Source organism: Lingula anatina, chromosome 3, assembly GCF_051362555.1.
Source record: "Lingula anatina isolate TDL-2025a chromosome 3, LinAna3.0, whole genome shotgun sequence".
In the NCBI taxonomy this organism is placed as follows: Eukaryota; Metazoa; Brachiopoda; class Lingulata; order Lingulida; family Lingulidae; genus Lingula; species Lingula anatina.
In genome coordinates, this window is record NC_141769.1 from 19,855,356 (window position 1) to 19,869,797 (window position 14,442).

The window sequence follows — 14,442 nt, forward strand, 5'->3', positions numbered from 1 at the left end:
AACGGCGATACAGTTATAGTGATGACGGCAGCAGGAGCGTAGACACCGATGGGTTCACACCATCCACCCAAGGGCAAACATCGTCAGTGCCCCAGTGCAGAGAAAACTGAGTATGCTGGGTATTGAAAATTGCCATAAGTCATTACCTTAGCAACAATGAATAGCTGAAAAAAAAAGACGAAGATGTCCTCAGATGTTAATAACATATTGCATATTGTATATTAAGTATTAAATGTCTGAAGTATTATAAATATAAATCTATTTGGTTTATTGATCTTATGATTGTTGGTTATCGATATTTGAACAGATGATTATTGTTATATAAACAATGTATTTAACTTTTGTAATAATGATGACATGAAACTGATGATATGCATTAAGGAAGATTCTCACATTTTGCGACTTACTTATTTATCAGTATAAGTTTAGTGGACTGAATTTGATGTGAACAAAGCGTTTCTCTTATAGTCATCACAGAGGATAGCTACAGTGTGGACAAATACGAAGATGAACAGGTACTTCATCATGAACGCTGCGCTGGTCGCAACGTTGTGGTGATTGCTATTCATTGGACAGGGGAGGGCCGACCCAATATTGTCTCATGTAGTGCATTCCTCCTATGTCTTAAATGACAACCGAAAGAGCAAAATGTATAATAAAGTGTGTCAGCACCATAATAGGAGAGCAATATATTTCGATATCCGCATGAGAAAACTAATAAAAAGTATGGACTACAGATGCTATTGGAGTACAGATCAAATGGTGTAAATAACAATATATCCACGAACAAATACATTTTCATGAAAAGTTATTAATTATTCTTTCTTCAACTCATATTTTTAGTTTCTTGTCGAATGTGTTTTTAATTTTATGTATAAGTTACGTATATAGGATTAATTTATTTAGTTTTATTCCTGCACGAATTTATGACTGAAATAGACTGTTTAAGGAAAATTATTATTTTTTTATACTTATTGCTTTTTTAATTTGATTTTGCAGAATATAAAGAACTTGCGTATAACATTTACATTCATGACAGACCTGTAACTTTGTCATTTCAGCTTTTTAAATGATTACGTATTTTATTTTATTTAGTATTTGCTTTGCTTTAAAAAAAGGATGAAAAAGGAGCGTATGTTGTAAAGCTTTAGAATTCGAGGACGAATTCTTTTGAAGAAGGGGTGTATGTTGTAAAGTAAATGACTCACACTTTCACTAATTACAGATAATAATTAAAATTGAATCAAACGAGTAAAAGGATAGAGAGTTATTGAGTGTAAGTTAAGTTTCACCTAGAGTCAACAAGTGTAGGACATGTTTTAGTGTCAGAAAAAGATGGAAAAGGTCAAAGTCAGAAACAGTTTATGTGATTGGTTAATTTCATAACATATTTTAATTTTGATCAATTGTTTATCACATGATAACTGAGTTTTGGATAAGGTCCAAGCATGAGTAATTCAAATGATATTTTAGATATCTTTAATTGAAAACAAGTATCTTGGGGATTGCCTAATAAGGAAATGTTGACTCACAACATGATAATGGAAAATTTCTTGTAATCACGCAAAGACAATGGAAAAGAAAGCAAGTAAATGCGTGATCAATACGGAGAAATTGAGTATAAATATTTGTGAAGTTGTATGAATAAAAAGTTGGTGAATAAACCTAAGAAAGCTCCAGACCGCTGTCGTTATATTTCTCATTATAACACATTTAATACTGAGGATTGTTTACTTCAAATATTTCGATGTGTCAAGAGGTTTTATTTCTCGCAGAATGAAGTAATCATGGTGAATAACCTTTATCCAGGTAAACATTTTTTTCTTTTTTTTTTCTTTTTGCATTTGTGAACTGATCACGTTTAGGTGAACTATATATACCAAATTTCACATATCACCATCTTTATAGTTTTCATGTTAAGAAAGCAATGAATAGATTTTAATCATTAAAACACCATTCCGTTACGGCTTTGAAGAATTTCATGATCACTGCATGAACATATGTTTAATGTAAATACATTTCACCAATAACTGATAACTATTTAAGACATTGTCAATCATTTAATAATAATGATAATAATAATAATAAGTATTCAAAAACAATACCAAGATCATAAGGAAATTGATGTTGATGTAATGTGAACTGATGTTGAGTTGTGACTGGTGTCACGTGGTGACAGTCTGCGGGAGATGTTCCCCGGGCCCGTGTAACGAGGGTCCGTATAACGGAAAATCCGCCGTCTATTTAATTATAATTGTTAGGTTATCCCGACCTTGGGTCAAAATGTAGGGCGAGGCTTACCTGTACAAATTAATGGGAAGGGGACCCTCTATAATCGCGGGCTGACTCTCTGTCACGTATCATAGATGTGATAGTTGATATCTCAGGCCACTGTGCTTGTTGAGGGTGGGTTTCTTTCAATCTCTTTCATGAATGGTCTCACTCCTTGACTGAACTAATCCTCCTGCTTATCATGATTTCAAACGTAAAAGCAACATAAGAGTCAATTTGATTATGATCTTAATATAATACAACTGGATGCATAAACAGTAAGAGTTGTCTATGAAAAGGAAAGTTTGGCGTAGTCAAACGATATTTTATGGCGACAACAATCTCCAGAGCTTATTTACGCACATGCGCATTCTGCACATGCTCAATTCTACTCTAGAGGGGTGGTCCCAATTGAGGCACATGTTGCTACTTATACCAGGGGACGTCACTGCCTGACCCATTTTGCGCTCATTCTGTTGTCGCGCACGATACGTTGAAGCTACAAGTTATCTCCGACTTTCAACTTAAACCTTCAGTTCAGAAAATTTCATCGGCTTTTCCTTCGATGAGACCTTTCCAGCAGTTCATCGATATTTCGAACGGTTACAACACGTTTACAGCATATTATATCAGCGAAAGATTATGTACAAGTTCAAGCAGGGAGTAGCTGTACATGTACACTGTACGTAGTACATCTGCCGACTGTTAGGCTACATGAAGGCGGTAAGTTATTTTCTCTACTGATTTATCAGATGCCGTTGACATAATCCATTTGCTCATGACCTTCTGGTTTGCTCTAATAATGGTCACGGCGACTGCACTATAAGGCTCCTTGCGTATCTCCTATTCAATTTTTTAGTTATCACTGAAGTTACCGTTTATACCTACCATTTATTAATTATCTTTGAGTTGCACATTTACGACTCCGTTTATAAGTCTTCTGATCACGATTGTCTTATCAACCCCCACCCTTCACACATCTTGAATTTTGGGGTTCACTTATGCTTAGGGCACTACAACTGATAAGTAAACATAGTTATTAGCTTTTTCCTTCTACTAAACAAGATCATGTTACATGGATATTGCAAGAATAGTACAGTCACGGAAAATTTAGTGAAACAAAAATACTTATTGAAGCATATCGCTTTTAGATTTTTTATATTCTATAAGCCCTATTCATTTTCTGGGGTCTTTTCTCTTTCAGCTTTCAGTGGATATTGTAAAACTTTCCCACCCTAGTTAAGCCACCCTGTGTTCCTGCCCCAATTTCATTTCACAAATCTCCAAGAAGAGTTTCCTGTTCTCTGATTTTAATTAAAATTATACCCAAGCTTAACGTTCTTTCTGTGGCCTATTAAACGAGTCTGGCCCCTTTTATTAAACAGTTCATAGAGGCTTACGATCCCTGGCCTTACTGCCGAGGGTAATTATGCCCTCACCCAAGCAGTATCATCCTGGCCACCTGTTATGATAGTGATAAAGGCTGACAGCTGCCTAGTAGTAGTTCTCATAAGTTAAGTTCGAGCTATAATGATGAACATATACGTTGGATTAACGAGATACTGGCTAAGTGTAGACATTTAATATTACTTTAATCATTCACCCACAACAAGAAAAACAAAACATTTGGGTCTCACAATGCAAACTAGCTCAGACACGCTTTTAAACTCATAACGGTTTTAAGATCAGAGGTTGATAAAGAAGGACTTAGTTTATAATAAAGGGCAATCTAATAATTATTTTGGGTATCGATTATCTTACAGCCAAGCATGACATCTTGCCGTATATCTTAGTATTAATAATCTTCCAAAAACAATGTAAATGGCCTCATCCTGGAAATTCAGTATCCTTTGTCGTATATCAGGACCCATGATTCAAACTTTCATATAATGTTTACCCCATAGTAAAAACGCAACAACCACTTTAATTTGCTAATATAGGGATTTATTTAGCTTCACATACATACATTGAATACCCAATCAACTAAACTAAATCAAGTACACCTGTGTTAGTAAAACAAAGGACTTCCTAACCCTGGGGCGAACAATACCCAGGAAATCACACCTCTAGATATCTGATCGTGGGCACCTGGGCCCTTGCAAGTGATAGCCCTTAACAGACTGCAGCTGAGTTATTGTTCTGTGTTTACTTCATTGCAAACAAAATGTTCATATAAACTGCAGTCTTAGAACACAGACAAGAGTCTTACATAATCCCATACGTACACCCTGACAACCGTGCTAGCGCCTAAAGAGGGCAATTCATACACAAGCTTCCTCAATCACCGATGGCCGGTTTCTAGTTAGAAAGTAGTGTAGCTAAAGTTGTATTGTTTTATATTAAATTGTTTTGTTAATTAACGTAAACGGGTGGTCTGTATAGCCACTATTTATGCCAGATGTTAAACATTAGTAAATATACCAACGAATCAAGGCTATATTCGCCAATAACAGCTCGTAATTATCATTGAGCCCAATGAATTTTTCCGACCGTAATATTTCCCCTTCTAACCAAGGTAGGGACATTGAAGAGTTAGCCCGTCTTTTTCACGACGAATTCGGTGTTTCTCTTGTGGTGGAGAATATAAGTTCACCACTGACTGCGTCCCCCTCACCCTTCTTTTAACGATCAAGTTGACCAGCTCAACATTCATCTTGCAGACTTGCCCTTATGAAATCCATTTACTTCCTTTTGGAAGAACGTAGGTCTGCGGAAAGTGACCCGGTGTGGCGTGTACCGCTCGGAGCGTGAACAATCCGTTCTGCTCATGCGCACAAAGCGCAGGCAAATCTGAGAGACTTCCGGCGTGTACAGTCCGTCTCAATAGAGTCATGAATACATTCTTAGCCTTTAATAAACATGCGCTGTTGAGAACATACTGCAAATTAAAAAATAATATTTAGAAGTATTCATATCTTATAGATGTTCACCTCTACTGTGATTTCCCTCAGGTGGCCATATCAACACACTAGCCTAGTAAAATCAGTACTAAAATGGTAGCCGGCAGCTGAATAACGACAGCCCGTCCATGGTAGGTTCATCCATGCATCAAGCTGTAATTTGACGCTGATTCTCTATCAAAATTATCAATTAACACATGAACTTTATCCCCATCATAGTAAATGTATAATTTGGTAGGGAATGAACTAGCCGAATATAACAGTACAGGTGAGTAACAACGGATCATTCACGGAACGGTTCATACACGCGTCTGCTGCGTGTACAATCGGTCAGGACGGATGGTTCACGCAGAACGGACCGTACACGTGACACCGGTTTCACACCAAACCAGACGGGGTGCATCTTTCGGAGGTTGGCCAGTATAAAGTATATCGTAGTATGCAGGGCGCCATTATTAGGAAGGCCTTTTGGCTTAGCATTAAGTTTTTCCTAATCCCTTCCAACTTCATCATAAGTCTTTTCAGGTCCATAGACTCATTTCTTCTTCTTGTTATAGGCCCCGACCTTTTCAGGGCCACCGGTAAGTTTGCCCTTGCCCTTACTTCTTAAAACATACCCACAAGATATCCTTATTTTTTCAGATATCTTGTTGTATATTTATTTTCACCTTCATCATATGTCCTTTTCAGGCCCATAGACTCATTTCTTCTTTTTGTTATAGGCCCCGACCTTTTCAGGGCAGCGGCCCAGCAAGCCTTGCGGGTCCATTCTTGATCTTTACTCACTGCAGAGGTCATTGGAACAGCGGTATAAAAATATCTGACTTCCCCGTTTTAAGGGGCCAAGTGGGCCCCATTCCCGGTTTTTGCTCCAAAACTGTAATTCATTCCAGCATGTTGTGACAGGAGTGTTGCAAAAAATCCTACTTGCCTACCCGCTGTTTCATGTCGTATGAGAATTTTGACTCTATTTACACTAAGATCTAATAAACAGAAAGATTGGACACTCGGCGATTCTTCAAAGGGTAATCCGATTAACTGTGGAAAGACGTTCGTACGGCGGAAGTAGTCAGTCGCGTTGTGATCGTGCGCAGGTAGAGCTCTGTTGCATGTGGGCGATTTCAAGGTAGGTAAATTACCTCTTTTAGTCTTGTAGTTTCTCTGAGAATGTATGTGCAGAAGGGAAAACTAACAGGGTTCACTTGTGTGTAAAATATGCAATATTTTGGAGCAGATATTATCGTGAAAATTTGCCTTCAATCCGTTGTTGCATTCAAATTAGCAATATGGCGACAGACAAGCGAGTTTGAATGCTTTGTTACCTAAGGTCTAACACGGGGAGTTTAACTTTATGTACGTTGGTTTTTATATTACTGATGACTGAATAACACTGTCGTTTTATTGGTTGATAATTTAATTTATAGTAGCTTCGTTTTCTATGAAAATTTAAACAATACTTCGGGCAATAAAGCAAAATGGCGGTGCTGATCATAATCGCCGGGGTTAAAATGCACAGCCGAACACGAAAGTGGATCTATACAATGCGTTGGCAGTTTAACTTTGTCCATCTAAAAAAGTAGTGGAAGGTCGTAGGGTCAAACTTAGCTAAAATTTAGCTTTTTTTCTTAGGAATATTTAACGGTAAAAATGACAGTAACACAAGATGGCGGCGACTTTTGATATCGATGGGCTTCAAATGCACAGCCGAACACGAAATTAGATCTGTACTATGCATTGGCAGTTAAACTGTGTTCATCTAAAAAAGTAGAAGAAGGTCGTAGGGTCAAACTTAGCTAAACTTAAGCTTTTTTCGTTAGGAATATTTAACGGTAAAGATGACAATAAAACAAGATGGCGGCGACTTTTGTTATCGATGGGCTTCATGCACAGCCGAACACGAAATTAGATCTGTACTATGCATTGGCAGTTAAACTGTGTTCATCTAAAAAAGTAGAAGAAGGTCGTAGGGTCAAACTTAGCTAAACTTAAGCTTTTTTCGTTAGGAATATTTAACGGTAAAGATGACAATAAAACAAGATGGCGGCGACTTTTGTTATCGATGGGCTTCAAATGCACAGCCGAACACGAAATAAGATCTGTACTATGCATTGGCAGTTAACCTGTGTTCATCTAAAAAAGTAGTGGAAGGTCGTAGGGTCAAACTTAGCTCAAATTTAGTTTTTTTTCTTAGAAATATTTATCGGTAAAGATGACAATAAAACAAGATGGCGGGGACTACAACTGGTGATATTTTTATCCAGGATTTATACCTAAGTAATGAGAAGATTGCGTGAAAATGTGCCTCACATCCTTATTATTATTATTATTTTTTTTTTTTTGTTTTGTTTTGTTTTCAGATGCCATTAAAATGGGTCAAGGCCCGCAGGAGAAAAAATAAAGAGCAAAATCTGGCAGCAAAATCAAAAGGTAAGCTTTCTGGTCTATAACTAGAACTTTTTAGTTTATGGAGTTGAAAGTAAAATGTCTTACATACATGGGCACTATCAATCTGTCCCTTGTGTGTCATGCTCAGTAAGATATTTCCACTGTACCGACAACATTATTACAAGTATCGGATTTCCACTGTACCAACAACATTATTACCAGTATCGGATACAAAAAGGCAGGTGCAATCACCACAGTGGATTGAGTGGAATTATACAAATGACAAATAATAAGAGACTAGCACATGTCAGAACCTTTTTAACAGTAAAATATTATTTTATTATTTCGGGTGAATGTCATAATGCAAGTGTTGCAGATGATTTAGATGCACCACTGTCAAGTTTGCAAAGTGATTGTAAACAATCAAAAAGACACACAGATGTATTAAATAAGCAAAATGGTAAGCTGCCCGAAATTAAATATTTAATTTTTGCTCGATAGTTTTACAAGTGCACGAAAAGCTAGGTCAGTGTTGTCCGTACCGTGGATTTTAACATAACATGAGCAATTAACACGTCAGCATCTTTTTAACTGTGTCATAATATTTTTTCAGATATATGTTGCAATGGAAGTGATTCTGATGACGACGTACCTCTGTCAAGTTAACTCGGTGCTACTCAAGAACCTGACAGGCACATTGATATTTCAGCAAATGGACCACCTTGAAACTAGCCATATGTTGTTCTTCATGAAAAACAAATATATCACTATAAATTGTCTCCCTTCTGTAAACTCTGAAGTTTAGTTTCTGTCAAGTCTAGGTTGGAATTAGTCAGTAGTGCTCTTAACAATAGATAAATATTATCATCACGTGCATAATTTTTATTGAATGAGATATTAATGTTGAAACAAGTCAAAATAGGGGGAAAAGTCTATAATTCTTTGTCATGTGAAACTAGTACTCCTAAATAAATTACCTATCTGTTGTGATTGTGTAACAGTCAGTGGTATCTAAAGGTGTTAACATTTTTATTTGCATTTCAATATCTGTGCCTTATTAAATCTATAATAAAATGCGTATGAACAGAATATGACTTGTATTATGTTACTATATCAGCCAGAAATGAATGATCAGTTTTAAATGCTAAATCTGATGAAATATTGATAATTTTTAGCAATCATCTTTTATTTAGTCATTTTTAGTGAGATGGCAAACAAAATTGTTACACATATTATTCTTCCAATACATTCTGTGGAAGATGTTCAAAAGACATATGTTTTAAAACAGATTTTGCAGAGTTTAAAAATATGTGCATGATTATGAAGTCGCAAGGAAACTATATTGCATGTGTTCTTTATAAATATGAAAAAACGAGTTTACTTTTATTTGATTGTCAGTATAAAGATATGTCTTACCTTTCACTATCATTATGAAGTAGGTACCCAAATTAGTGTTTGTGAAAGTGAAATTAAAAACTACTTTTTCTTAAAGGATTTTTTTTTTCAGTCCTTTTTGTTTCACTGATTTGCTACGAATATTCTGGTGAATTTGAATTGATTATGCTCTAAAAGAATGACCGCTAATAGTGACAAAGTTTTACAAACATGCATAATACATCAAGTTTCTGTTTTGGTGTAGCTTCACCATTCAGTTTCTCCCAGTGATTAGCATGACCTTATTGTCCAAAACGGCATCGAATATCACTATCTGTTACGTTGATGATCTCGTCACGTTTCCGGCTATATCTCCACGTTGAGTCAATTTCTATAAAATGGCAGCTTTTGTTACAGGGAGTGCGCTATTGGGTATTGCCTCCTCTGAATATAAAGTATTAAGACAACTACGAAATGTAAACAAACTGTACATCTTTAGAACTTTTTAATAAAAAACAAACTCGTGTGCCATTGCTTATCCAATATGGCGGATCTACTTGACGACGATGTGGCGTCCGCGAGAATGCACGAGAAATCACGCTATTCGCTAAACACGGGTTAGGTACAATGGGGATTAAAATTAAGCCCGGCTATCAAAACAACTTAAGGGGAACAATAGAGCAATGTTTACCCGTACGAACGTCTGGTCAAAGGGAAAATGCCGCTGTCCAATCTTTCTGTTTATTAGATCTTAGATTTACATGACCCAGTCATGTTTTTCTCATATTTTGACCCAGCAAGCTTTGCGGGTCCATCTGTTTATCGGTTGAAGTGAGGAATGTAACGGGAACATTTGCATAAGAACATACCTATCTATGTTATCCCCGAGATTATATTATTTGTTCATGTTTTATTCTGTCATTGATAATTGTAAACTGGAAAGAAATTGCTTTTCCGCAGAATATCGTTAATTTTTATTCTAATTAACAAGTACGGCACAAGCTAGGATGGCATGGCAATTATAGAGAGTTCACTCTTCCAGCTGTTTTCAGCATATGGGAAAAACTGAACCTCCCCCCTTCCTTCAAAAAAAAAAAAAAAAAAAATGAAGGAAGTAGGGGTTAGGCCACCCGCTAACAGCATTGTCATGCCGGTACATACGTAGAATTGTATTGAGAGTCCTGCAATGCATTGACCTTGCCTTTGGAATCAGACAAGCTAAATAAGATGCACTACCGTTGTCAAATAATTGCTTATTGTGGATCACAGCTTACAATAACTGTTGCATGGTGGGGGCCTCTTTGCAACCCCACAAACGAAATTTGTGCAAAATTGCTTGAAAATGATAACTTGTGCTGACTCGTCTCATCATTATTTTTAGAATGATGAGTCTTAGTTAATATTTCATATTTAATTTTTATCCCTAAGGCCATAACATTTAATGCAGGCAACAATTTGCCACATTGTTATTATTGTTAAAATTATTAGGATAGTGAGTTTATTTAATAAAAGCGGCCTTGTTTGGCCAAATCACGAACACCCGATAGTTTTTGTTGCATTCTCTTTTGCTATGAACGGGAATATGCAAGTTTTTGATGCACTGGGATGGAGGAGACATAAAGAGTATTCTATAAATATTTAAAGTAAAAAGAAACCCTTGCAAGTAAAGCTTAGCAATTTCAATTATTAAAATAGGCCACTGGTATGAAATTCATCCTTATCTAAAAGCAATGCAGAATGAAAAAATAAGTGATTAGTCTTATTCGTATTTCTTATGTTCGTCATTCTGCCAACCCCAAATGCGCCTTCCTCGGCTTCACTGAACTGAATCATGAATTCTAAGAAAAGTACACGGTTTGGCAAAACGTATTTATTTTTCTGAAAAGGAACTGTTATTATGAGTAATTTCCTCACTTTACCTTCCAAATTATTTTGTATTCGACTGACGAATCCTCAATACCTCGCTGGTTAATACATAGGGCAGGTAACAATGCTGCGAGGGGCAGATTTATACAATAAAAGTGGGTCATGCAAAATTCAATCCTGTCGATTTTATAAACTTCCGCATTGAGTTAACAGACCTTACAAACGACAGCTACACAGAAAACATATGACTGCGTGTCATTATGGGGTTGCATGTTACCCAAGTGTTCCTTGTAATATGGTGTTATAAAGAAGTACTGCAGGTGATGGCAGCAGGTATGTTTTCATCTTTATCCTCGTGTGGGTATACGCGCGCATGTTTTAGATAGAATATGCCGTAAAGTAAAGCAGGAATATCGTCTGTCACGCTTTCGGAAAATTTGATAAGTAACACGAACGTTAATGCATTCTGTTTGTATTTTACGAACATGAAGGGGTTCGATAAAAGCAGACACTAATATATGGTTGTGTATCATGTATCGTTAAATAGAGTAATCTAGTATACACGTACATTGCATGAGTAATGTTAATGTCTGCGCATTCGAGTGCACATGTTACATGATGTAGGACACAAAAAGTGTTTTAAATGACAATATTATATGACAAAACGTCGTTTTGGATGAAGTTCTTTTCATCGCAAATTCACTGGCGGATCTAGCATTAGGAGCACAGTAGTTGTTTGTCCCTCAAACAACTGCTGTGGTACGCCCTTCTCTCTCCTTAACCCTTAAAAAGTGAAACGAGTCAAACAAAAACCCATCATTTTTCCATCACTTCGCTCTACATATCATAGTAAAATGTCTTGATCTACTGTTACTCCCGCCGGTGTATTTACATGAACGAAGTGAGGCCAAATGTGTTATACTTGTGCTCCCCTTTTCCCTATATCCTGGTTCCACCATCTTTTCAGCACCATTCTATTAAGGTTTTTTCACGGTGGCGGTTGTAGGATAAGTACATGTCAACAAGTAAACAAGTTTTTTCTAGTCTTTTTTGTTCTCACAGCTTACCTAAAAGAGAAAATGTTTTAGATTCTATTGATTTAACATCGCCTCGTTTTCTTAATGCACAACCCGTTTCAGGTACATGTTACCTGTGGCTATTCAGACAGCGAGATATCGGACGCTACGAAAAGACGGAACTGCTGGGGTTTTACTATAGAAATGGCACCATGAACAATATGCCAAGATACATGAAAACTCATAGCCAAGGCGGTACGTCTCACTTTGAGGTGGTGTACACTAAATCTCAGTGGATCATCCAGGAGGGCACGTCGGTAGTCCATGCTCGTTCAGTTCCTACTGCAGTTGATCTCATAGAAACGGAGTTGTCCTCGCCATGGCAATACTATAGGAACGGTTGGGTGAACTTCACCGGATGGTTCCATTGTTTTAGCCGAGGTAATATGACTGCGTAGATTGCTGTCAATAATAAAGCTTTTGGTCTGACCCTTGTATGGGCATGTAAACGTGTTGCCCCTTAGTATGCTTCCATAATTACATGTAGTTTTAAGCTGATCCCTAAACTTCTGACAACTTTCAGTTCTGCACCAGATCAGTTGATAACAAACACGCTCTTGATCACTATATAGTACACGTGTTTTCTGCCATTTTTGGGACTCGCTAAAAGGGAAATTTAGAAGGTATTATTTGTACAGGTATATGCCCTATTTTATTGGTGTGTGAAGATATCGTTATTCTTTTACTTTTCAGATATTTCACTGCCGTCTCACTTTAACTTAACAGTATATCCTGACCAAACTCCAGCACAAAATTCATATCAAACATCTACCATCCGACAGTGTCTAGATAAAATTTCAAATGGTCAGTGTGTAAGCGTCACATGGAAGCCATATGAAAGCCTTTGTGATTGCTTCACAAGTGCAAATGTATGTGCAATGTCATTGGACACTTTACAGCCGGGACAACTACTTTCAAGTGCCATCGCTATTCACATTGACACCGCACATTGTCGCCGAGAAGGTAATATCAACTGTTAACGACGCTTGTAAAATTAAACTCCTCCCACCCCCGAAACACACACAAACACACACACACACACACACACAATACAGGTAATATTGGATAACTGTACTTGTTTGATATCCTCTGAATACTTCTAAGATAATGAATTTATTTAGCCTCAATATTTCGATAGGTCAGCAGTGTACCATTCCGGTGTGTGACATTTTTTTGAGCGTGGTGCGTTTTGAGCCCAACATCTGCGTGGAAAGTGATTCAGGAATTTTGGGTGATTGGTGATTGGCCTGAATATATCTTGGCGATTGGTGATTGAGCTGTTTTAATCTTGGTGTTTGCTGATTGTAGGGGGGGGGGGTATTCCCTACTCTATTCAAAGAGTGTAAGGTCTACATCTGATACCAAAGTTTGACTGTGATTTACTTTGATCTGCATTAGTATCTTCCTGTAAACACTATACAGTAGGAATCAAAGAAAGACCTTATATTAGTGAAATGAAAATTGAAAATTTCAACACTACTTAAGTGTTATCAACGCATTATTAAAAATATCTTTCAAGCCGTTGTAACTGAGTTAAATATACGTTTTCTGTAATTTTCAGTTATGGCCCTGGGGATCGGAATTGGTATTGGAGCATTTTTACTGATGTTGTTGGTTATTATAATTGCCCTGCTGTGTCTACGACGGCGCAAACGGTAAGGGTTTATTTAGTCATTGTGTCTGATACTTGCCCACTTTTAAAAACGTTTTATTCTGTGATTACTTATTTTTGTTATATTAACATTTGTTCGTTCTTTTTACTTTTTAAATATGTACATAAACATGCATAACATCAAATTTTGATTCGTTTTCTTTTTTTACCATACAGGCGCAAAATATATTGCACACAAAAGATAATTGGTTGCCATGATTAGTTTTAATTATTTTCCATATTTTTATTATTAGAAAAAGATACACGAATCCTGCTGAAAATTTAAACCTTCCTGTAACCCGAGTAGAGAATGACTACTCTCCTTATCAACTTGCAACAGATTCAAATGTGGATATTGCAGTGCATCAAAGTGGCCGGCTAGGTGAAGAACCTTCCGAACAACAAAGCAACATGATTCCTTGCTTTAAAGAGACCATGGAACCAGCAGACACTAACGTCTACCTTGTTTCGAATGGTATGTACGCTTCTACGGGGGAGAGGGTGCGTAATGGTCAGCATAACAACTCAGATCAGAAAGAAACTGCCGGTTTGGAGGAATGTGTCATGGTTGATAACGACATTTATAGTGCAGAGTGATTCCGGTGACAGAAAAATTGACATAGTTTACGTTTATACATCGTTCTTTTTGTACGCATTTCATGTTTTTGAATGTTTTAATCCTCACCTGTAAACTAATGGCAAAAATAAATGTCACGCGCAGATTGCCTAGTAGCCAAAATGAACGAATTTTGGTCCACAGATGCGTGCAATATGGGTAATAAGGAACAATACAATGTTTCTTCTAACGCTTTTCAATGCAACCTGACCCCTAAAAATGACTAAATGGAGAACAAAGGGGGTGTAACAGAAAAATAAAAAAAAGTAAAAATTCCCAACATATCCCCAAAAATCTGACATG

General features: G+C 36.9%; 1 protein-coding gene across 1 annotated transcript in view; it reads left to right on the forward strand.

Moving 5' to 3' along the window:
• Positions 1-5,316: 5,316 nt before the first annotated feature.
• Positions 5,317-14,442, forward strand: part of LOC106156203 (uncharacterized) — a 42,026-nt gene continuing 32,900 nt past the window's right edge. Inside the window, exons 1-6 of the mRNA XM_087009526.1 lie at positions 5,317-6,297; positions 7,529-7,598; positions 8,170-11,129; positions 11,936-12,253; positions 12,566-12,835; positions 13,011-13,029. Of these exons, the coding sequence (XP_086865652.1) occupies positions 11,057-11,129; positions 11,936-12,253; positions 12,566-12,835; positions 13,011-13,029 (680 nt within the window). The 5' untranslated portion in view covers positions 5,317-6,297; positions 7,529-7,598; positions 8,170-11,056. The remainder of the gene's footprint in view (positions 6,298-7,528; positions 7,599-8,169; positions 11,130-11,935; positions 12,254-12,565; positions 12,836-13,010; positions 13,030-14,442) is intronic.